At 39.7% G+C, this 9,854-nt stretch overlaps 2 protein-coding genes across 2 annotated transcripts in view; both read left to right on the plus strand.

Moving 5' to 3' along the window:
• Positions 1–1,642: 1,642 nt before the first annotated feature.
• LOC140930623 (uncharacterized) lies at positions 1,643–8,278 on the plus strand (the record flags this gene model as incomplete). Its single annotated transcript, XM_073380346.1, is given in 5 exon segments — positions 1,643–2,545; positions 4,202–4,291; positions 4,869–4,958; positions 5,793–5,882; positions 7,636–8,278. Coding segments are annotated over 5 exon segments (1,520 nt in total), but the record flags the coding sequence as incomplete, so codon positions are not given.
• A 27-nt stretch (positions 8,279–8,305) lies between these two features.
• The window catches only part of LOC140931683 (uncharacterized), a 3,119-nt gene continuing 1,570 nt past the window's right edge, over positions 8,306–9,854 (plus strand). Inside the window, exon 1 of the mRNA XM_073381457.1 lies at positions 8,306–9,842. Within this exon, the coding sequence (XP_073237558.1) occupies positions 8,790–9,842 (1,053 nt within the window). The 5' untranslated portion in view covers positions 8,306–8,789. The remainder of the gene's footprint in view (positions 9,843–9,854) is intronic.

Consider the following 9,854-nt stretch of genomic DNA (forward strand, 5'->3'; position numbering starts at 1 on the left):
GTCAACAGAGGGTGGATAACGCTTCTCAGATGGTTTTTGAAGTAATTTGTTAACAGTCGCGAATAATATCCTTTGATCTGAGGAATGTTCATTGATGATTGAAGTGTAGTGCGCTGATTTCAAAGTAGCAATTAGGTTGTTAACCACACAGCATTGACGAACATATTGATCCCGGTCACACTGTAGCCGCGAAGCACGCCACCTCCGTTCCAGTCTTCTCCTTTTCCTTTTCTCAGCAACGACATCCGATGTATACCACGGTGCAGATGGCCTTACAGTTACCTGACGTTTCTTTTTTGGAGCATGTTGGTCCAATAACTGTCGCAGAACCCTATCATACTGATCTACCATCGTATCTAAGTCTGTAGCTTGATCTTGTAACAGAGGAGAATCCATAATGTCCTTACAAAAGGAGTCCATATTTAAGGAGTGTAATTTCCGGAAGTTAATCAATTTTTTTCTAAATTGTGGTTTCTGAATAGATAACACACAATGAATTGCAAGATGATCCGAAATAACAGGATCCTTAACTTTGGTACCCTTGATAAGTGAGTCATCTGATCTTGTAATGACTAAATCAAGGGTATGGCCACTGGCATGAGTTCCACAATTGACATGTTGTTTCAGATCATATGCCTCAAGAAGGTCTGCAAACCGCTTGGCATTAGCATTGTCTGGATCATCCATGTGGAAATTGAAGTCACCCGTTATTAATAAACATCCCGAAGGCTCAGCAGCAATTTGCTCTAGTAATCTAGAGAACTCTTCAAAGAAAAGCAAACAGGAGTTGTTGTCAGGTGGACGATAAATAACCAGGATCCTAATACACTGAAGGCTTCTGAGACGGACATCCATGAATTCAATTGACTGAAAGGTGTCACACATTGAGGAGTTGATATTAAGATTGTCTTTAAATAACACACCAACTCCTCCTCCCCTGGAATGAGATCTTGGAACGTGTAGGAACCTATAGCCGGTAGGGCACAAAGTTCCCACTTCAACATCATTGGTATTTCCAGGTCGCAGCCATGTTTCTGTTAAAGCCATAATATCAATATCATTGTCCACAACATAGTCTTTCACTATCATCGCCTTATTCTTAACAGATCATTGCTTATCATAAGGTTAACATCACATTTAATGTCGATGCTATGCTTTTTAAGTGATCGTACATTTAACACACAAATACTTAATTTATGATGACCGTTTGTGGGAAGTGAGGACAGACGGTAGCCAAGTGTTGTACTATTTTCTGTCTCTAGTTGTCTTAATCGCTGATATTCAAAGTGTACTTTTGGATTGGCTTTTATATGTTTGTCCTCTATATCACCCAAAATATACAGACCTTGAAAAGAGGTTACACGGCTCAATGCGACATAAATTTATCCGGGGTTAAAACTCTTGGTTTCCCAATTCAAAGTTAACAACAACGTCATTTAATGTTAATCCCTGTACCTTGTGCACTGTACAGGCCCATGCTAATGTAATAGGAAATGGTAATCTTTTTATTTCTAGTGAAGATGATTTTTCAGGTGTGACTTTAATTCGTGCTAAAACAGGTTGAATAGGTACTGCATTGTTCTCTCTTGCATATCTGTCTGTACATTTTGATAGCGGAGCTCTCGCGCGCGAAGCGCGCAGCGGAGCACCATGGGTAACAAAATGTGGTAAACTACCCATCCGAGAAAATTTGGTAATCACGTGACCGTACACCGACCGCCCGCCCGCCCGACCGTCCGTCCGCACCACAGGCATACCAACACAAAATTTCGGGTAGTCTGTGGTAAGGGTTTTTTGGCGCGAAAACGAATGGCAACCCGCGTTTTGTGAAGCATAAACAACTTAGAAGTTCAGGAAAGTCAACTCAGAACAAAAACAAATTTTTCGTGTCGGTTGACATTTTTTATACATCCGTATTTTCTACATTATTTATTTATTATGCCCTCTAGTTTGGAGTATAGAGATAAAGAGAGGCAGAGAAAACGAGAAAGTAGGCGGCAAGCAAGCCAAGCTCAACGAGAGAGAGAGCGGCAGAGAGCTAGAGAAAGGAGGCGAAACTGCTCTGACGAGCAACGGGAGAGGGAGCAAGAAAGAAACAGAGAAAGGAGGCGCAATTTTACTGACGAGCAACGGGAGAAAGAGCAGGAAAGGGATAGAGAAAGGAGGCGCAATTTTACTGATGAGCAACGGGAGAGAGCACAAGAAAGGGATAGAGAAAGGAGGCGCAATTTTACTGATGAGCAACGGGAGAGAGAACAGGAAAGGGACAGAGAAAGGAGGAAACATTTTACTGAGGAGCAACGCGAGAGAGAGCAAGAGAGAAACAGAGAAAGGAGGCAAAATTTTACTGACGAACAACGGGGAAAAGCGCAAGAAAGAGAAAGGGAAAGGCGACAAAATTTCACTGAAGAGCAACTGGAGAATGAACGAGAGAGAGCAAGAGAAAATAGACGCCTAATAAGCGACGAGCGGCGAAGAAGGGAGCGAGAGACAGCAAGGGAAAACAGGCGTCGTGTAAACGAAAACGAACGAGAAGGAGGAGAAGGTGAGCGAATTTTTGCCGAGGTTAGCTTTCTGTTATATGAATCGGGGATTTTACGAAAACAGAGGTAGCTTTTGTTTTGTTTGTTAATCAATAACCTCTTTGTAATTGCATCAGTTTTTTTTGGACCAATCACCACACGTCATTTGTTGTCACGCAGTCTAGAGTTGATACCTTTATCATCCATTGAAGTTGACCTGTGTCCTCTTCGTTGAAGAGAAACGATGTGATTGAAATTTCACTTTAACAAGACAGTCGCGTCCAAGATAAAATTATAGAGTAACCTTATAATTCGTGCTCCTTGGTGTATTTTCGTTGTCTCTGGCGCGGAAAATAAGGTAATCTTAAATTGTATTAATGAAATTTTATCGAAAATTATAACCATTGCCATGTGTCCGATGCATCGCTGAATGAATGATAACTCCTTATGTAAATTTTAGGCGACTCTGGCCTCTGTGACAAGTTAAAATGATTCAGTGTTAGAGGATTGTAAATTATACGGTCTGTGAAAGCGTTGTTATGTTTTCTGAAAAGAGAGCAGAGAGCACCTTGAATTTGAAGATTTTCAATGTCTGTTGAAAGAGCGTTTTGGTGCAGATTGTTCGAGCTTACCTCTATTTGCTTTATTCAGGGTAAACAGAATTTGAAGGATCTATTCTCCCTCTTGTGATTGAAATAACTTTTATTATTTTACTATAAATCTAGGCTTTTCCATTTTGTAGATACCTATCTTCGAGTGTTTAAGAATGTGTATGGAGATCTATGTAAATAAGGAGGGCAGCCAGGGTTAGAAATTATTTTTGAATGTTGACAGGCCAAACAAATTTAAGCTCGGTCATGTCTAGTTACTAACCGGTCAAAATAAATTATTACCTGCCAAACAAATTTTAGCTCGGTCATGTCTAGTTACTAACCGGTCAAAATAAATTATTACCTGCCAAACAAATTTTTGCTCGGACCGGTCAAAAGACAGTAAAAACTCGTAGGTAAGAACCTGGATTTTCCCATTGCATTAACAGGTACGTTCTTAAAAAAATAGTTATTGGCAAAAAATTTGTCTATTTTTCTAAAATGAAAAGGTTCTTATTTTCTGAAAGAAAAAAAAAATTGCAGATTATGTCTCCCAAAGAGGTTCACCTGAATATTTTCCAGGTGTATAGAATTTTTTTTATAGATTTGAGAAAATAAAGATGTGTGTCAAATATTGGGCTAAACAGGTTCTTGTATAGAGGGGGCCTAATTATAACTGGCAAGTTTAGCCTAACAGGTTCCTAAAAACCAGGTTCTTAGTCACAGCTAGGTTTTTACTGTATTGAAGACATTGTACTTTGCAGTAATAGCCAAATTAAGACAAAAATTATGTGATCATAAATGCTCAAAAACCCCTTGTGTTGAGAGATGGGGAAATAATATAAACCAGTTTTGAGTGTGGTTATCAAGTTGTTCATTCATTGGAGGGTACAGTTTAGTAAATAATATTTCCAGGAATATTGTCAAGCTCAGCTCTTTTTTTCTTAAAAACAATTCCCCATTAGAGTTAAACCAGAAATTACAACTTTTGGCTCAGTATTGTTCTGACATGTTTTCTTTGAACAATAGGTGTATGTAGGGGTGAGGGAAAATTCTTGCCCAACTAAAGATTTTATCTTATCTTCTTAGCCATGGAAGAACATGAAAGTCAGGTCCTCCAGGTTGAATGTAGCATGGAATGCTCTCTGCTTGGTGAACAAGAGCAAAGTCACTCAGCAGGTACTGATATAGTTCTTGGTAGATGGTATTTATTATAGAATTGCATAATTGAGTAAAATCACGCATTCTGATTGGTTAACGAAGAGAGGTATTCAGTGTGGAATTGCGAGTTGAAAACGAGGCTAAGGGATGTTTTTTCGCATCTACGTAACAACTATCGTCAAATTGTAACACAACAACTGCAAAAAAGGTTTTCTACGATGTCATTTTAAAATGTTTTCAAAATCATTGTCACCTTTTGTATATCCTTTCTTAACATACTGTAATGTCGCCTGGTCCTCCACCTACTGTTCCAGCCTAAACTGTATTTACCTTTTGCAAAAGCGTCTAGTGCGGCTCATAACCAAAGCTCACTATCTAGCAAATACCGCCCCTTTGTTTAGCCAGCTTAAAGTCCTTGACATATTTAGTATTAATTCATTTTCTGTCACTACTTTTATGTATTGTTATCACCATAATCTTTTGCCGAGTAGCTTTCGAGCTGGCTACTCTAAAACTTCTGGAGAACACTGAACAATAGAAATATATAAGAAACAATGAGCCTCAGGTGTCACAATCTGCTTGCTTATCTTCGTAGCCATGGAAGAACATGAAAGTCAGGTCCTCCAGGTTGAATGTAGCATGGAATGCTCTCTGCTTGGTGAACAAGAGCAAAGTCAATCAGCAGGTACTGATATAGTTCATGGTAGATGGTATTTATTATAAAACTTAATAATATACATGGAAAAATTTCTTGAATGAGATTGGCTTAGAGCAGTGCAGTTTTTAGTAAACACAGTAAAAAAACAAGGAAACATAATGCAAAAATAAGGAAATAAAGTGCAAATTTCTCAGAGAATGAAAACCTGTGAACAATCAGTGTTCTCCAGAAGCGCAGGCGACTGGTGGTTTTGCTGCCTACTCTTATGACTCAAAACAGTAAAAAAAACTGTCTGTACCTTTTATCTTGAATTTTTCAGAAGGTCCTAAAAGAAACAAAAACAATAACTTGTCGTACAAAAAGCTCTTTTGCTAATGGTGTTATCGATATATTTACTGAATGATTTTTGATGAGACATTGCCATATAATATTTTTAATTGTAAAATATCTAAGACAGTACATGCATTCTGATTGGTTAAAAACCAATAGTTTATTGTGCTGGTAATCTCATAGTAAACTGAAACATGCTTTAAAGTTATTTTATAAAAGTAAAAGACCACATTTTCTATGGATTTACCAGCATGATAACTCACTTGGTTCTTGGGAGAACTCTGGAAAAGCTTATAAATCCCGAGCGAAACTTCTCAGATCTCTGGGCTTAATGTCCCCAAACCCCTCCCTTAGATACAGTACTCTCGCTTTATCAGTGCTTGGTGTCAGGCACCAGTTTCTTTGCTTTGGAAGCTGGCTACTCTAAAACTTCTGGATAACACTGAACAATAGAAATGTATAAGAACCAATCAGCCTCAGGTGTCACAATCTGCTTGCGCAATTTATTAAGATTATATCTTATCTTCTTAGCCATAGAAGAACGTGAAAGTGAAGTCCTCCAACTTGAATGTAGCATGGAAAGCTCTCTGCCAGGTGAACAAGAGCAAGGTCATTCAGCAGGTACTGATATAATAATTATTGATTACAGAAGATGATATTTATTATGAAAGATAATAATATACATGGAACAATTTGTTGAAAGTGATTGTCTTAGAGCAGTGCAAATTTTAGTAAACACAGTGCAAAAATGAGGAAAAATTATGCAAATAAGAATAAAAAAATATTTTCTCAGAGAATGAAAAAATGTGATTAGCTAATAAACAATAGAAATATATCAGAACCAATCAGGTACCACAATCTGCTGGTCACCCCGTGGGAAGCCAGGTAGGTAACTTGACGAGTGGAAAAATAGCTGGCATACAAAGCAAAATTTAGTTCTGTTATGACAAAGTACTATTGAACAATTGAAAACAAAAATCAAATATAAACGTTGTAAACAGGACTATATATTGATTTGATGTTTGAAGCTATTGTACAAAGAGAAAGGATTTTCAGAGAAAATTGAGAGTTTCTAGGATGCCAAACCCAACAAACTGCTTAGTGGAGTCCTTCTACATCAAGACTCATGAGTAATATAAACAAACAAGTGGGCAACTATGTGCCCAAAATGGTCTGAAAATTAATTATTATGACAGCTATGGACACGCATTGAAAGAGTTAAGGATACACCTGTCCATAACTAAGGACAAACAATTCAGTTCCTTGATTTTGAGATGCTAAAATAAATGCGAAACAACTAAGTATGTGTTGCAAAATTAAAGCATACAAAGGCAGGCAGGAAAGTACATGTAAATTATTTCATGTATATTATTAAAAAGTAATCATATGACTTTTCTCACTCAATGTGGAATTTATTTGCACTCATGTGTTTTTCAAAAAGCTCAAATTGCATTTGCCCTTTAATTTAAGGCTCATTCAGTTTTGATATTTTTTGAAAAATGGAAATTGAACTCAAAGGCGAGTGACTACTTATGCAAACACTCATGCCCCATTCACACGCTACCCATTCACACCAACTAAACATGTATTAAAATGAAAAACAGACACAGAAAATTGGACCTCAGATTCTCACACAGGATTCAAAATAATGACCTTCAACCATTCTGGTAATTTGCAAGAAACTTAGTCAGTATTGAAAAAGCAGCTATTATAAAGCAAACAATTTTAACTTTGTTTAAGCTTTGGTGTGAATGGGGTTAAGTATTTTGTGGAATATAAATGAAGAAGAAAAGGGGAAACAAATGATAACAATATTTGTAGTGAATCATGAAAACAAATGCCTGTATAAGATCCTTGCAAATAAGGGAGCGGACATGCGGACAAAAGTACAACCACTTAAGGATAGCTCCATGGTGAGGATAGGTTCAAAATAGTTGTAGCACAGCATGAAGGTCCTTTCTACAAGTACAATTTGTAGCAGTTTTCTTTATAAAATGAGATAATGTTAGTAAAGCATGTGATAGTCAAGATCTATACATTACATCAAAAGACTGATGACTGATTTATGAAATCTCAGTCAGTAGTTATCACCACTTAGAAAACGATTTTCAAGCCTTGTTCTTTTATCTAAGGTGTGGAAAAATACTGTGTATTTCCTTTTTGAAATCAGGTTCTGAAATCAGTAACACAAGCACCATTAGGTAGGCAGGCTGTAGCCTGCATAGCCCAAGAGTCACAATTCTATTAATTCTTCTCCTGTAATTGAATACCCCAAACAACTTCACTTATCCCTCAGGCATGCTAAAAATAGAGTCCACTAGTGCCACTAAGCTTATATTGTGTAGTTGGTAAATAAAGATAATTCATTTACTAGGAGAAGAGATGGAAAGGGACACCCTTGTACTAGAAAATGCCCCAATCGAGGAAGCAAGCAACGTGCAGGAAACACAGCAACCTCTTCCAGAAGTAAATAATAGTAGCCACCTAGAAGATGACCGCCTTATTGCTAGAGCAAGGGCAGTTGGTGTGGACTATGAGTTTGCAAAGCCTGGTGAAGTGGAAACGGAGGATGACATGAGAAAAAGACAGCGGCGAAACCAAAGAAGAATATCAGAACAAGAGAAAAGGTTGCGTGAAGCTGTTGGAGATCTACCACCTCCTCCACCTGCAGGGTCAAGTCAGCAAGAAGATAATGCATACAGTGCTATTCGTGCATTTGAGGTGGAGCAGATGACTTATGCATTCTTTTTTTGTGAGGTCTGCAAGGAAAGGCGATTGGAGTGCAAGGGCACCAGAAACATGTGTACTCGCTGCAGAAGAGATAAGAAGGTGCCAAAAGTTTGGTCCGGTGAGAATAACATGGATCCAATGGCTGTTCCTGAGATTTTGTCTAACATGTCAGATGCTGAACAGATGCTGATAGCCAGGCTAGCACCTACTGTGCATGTACACCTACTGAAGCATGGAGGTATTGCCTCAAAGGGACATTGCATTGCTTTCCCACAGGCTGTGCAAGAATCAGCCACTATTCTTCCACGCCTACCAGCAGAGGTGGATATCATACGCGTGAGAAGACAAGGAAAAGATGATACCCATAAGGACTTCAGGGTTAGAAGACACCGTGTTGAAGGAGCCCTTCGTTGGCTCAAGGACAACAATCCTGCTTATGGTGATGTTGTTATTGATGGCGCTCGCATAGAGAATTTACCAGAAGATGGTGAGTTGCCGAATTTGAGGACTGTTGAGTTCTCTGAAACAGAACGCATTGATGACCAAGGCCCTGCACCACAACAATTGGATGTTGGGGAAACAGACAGCACTGATGACTCAACAGTCTCTGGAATTATTCTTCCTGAGCCTGGAGTGAATGTGCAAGCACAAGTAGAAGCAGCCATAAATGAAGTTGTTTCTGAATCTCGGGAAGGTGAAGTTGAAGAAGCACAAGGAAATGTGCAACGACCAGTGATCCCTTGGCCGACCACGGGTACAACACCAGCATCAGAGTTTACCACTCCCTACTTTTTTACGATGGCATTTCCTTGCTTGTTTCCCCATGGAAAGGGCGATTTCCACATAAACCGGCCAGTGACATCTCCTTCACTGCATAACTGGGCAGAGCACCTGCTGTGGTACCAAGACGGAAGGTTTGCGAGGCATAAGGTGTGGAAGTTTGTTGTCCACAATATGATCATGAGGAAGCGTGCCCTGGAGCAGAGTCGGTTCTTTGTTGATCAGCAACTTGGTGACCCACACATAACTGTTGCAGACCTGCAAGAGCGACTTGCGAGAGGTGACACTTTTACCGACAAGTTGTTGTATTTTGGCGCAAATCTGCGTGGTACAGCTCAGTACTGGCACCAGAGACGCAGAGAGCTTCGTGCCCTTGTGGAGTTCATGGTCAATGAGAAGCGTGGGTTGCCTTCATTTTTCATGACTGGAAGCTGTGCCGAGTTTTACTTTCCTCCTCTGAGAAGGCTACTGGAAGAGTACATCTTGCAGACGAAAGGCGAAGAAGTCAACCTTGCTGAAGATAGCAATGCCCGCTTCAAGGCAGTACAAGAAAATACTCATGTAGTGGTGAGTTACTTTGACCTGCGTACCCAGGCTTACCATGAGAAGATACTGAAGCCAGTATTTGGTGTCTCTGATTATTGGTACCGCTATGAGTTTGCCAAGTCCCGTGGTCAAATTCATTGGCACCAACTCAGCTGGAGGGAAGACAGGCAACCACATCAGCTATTGCATGAAGCTCGTGAAGATGGTTGTGAAGAGGAAGAGTATGCAGCTAGACTTAGTCAGTGGGCAGATGAAACCTTTGCCATGACAGCATTACATCCAGCTGGCAATGACGAAGAAGGGCAGCCAAGAAAAGACCTCTGGCCACCACCTGAGGGAACGGCTGAGCCCATATCAGATGACAGGGATCCCTTAGTGAAGATGCTAATGCAGATCGCAGCAACACAAGATGCAATACTGGAGGATCATTTGCTTTTAGTAAACAGGGTTGGACTCCACAGTTGCTCTGATTACTGCTTGAGAACTCCTCGCCATCCGGAGCAAGGACTGCAGCCGAGAGAACGTGTTTGTCGGATG

The sequence above is a fragment of the Porites lutea genome, chromosome 3 (assembly GCF_958299795.1).
Source record: "Porites lutea chromosome 3, jaPorLute2.1, whole genome shotgun sequence".
Taxonomy (NCBI): Eukaryota; Metazoa; Cnidaria; class Anthozoa; order Scleractinia; family Poritidae; genus Porites; species Porites lutea.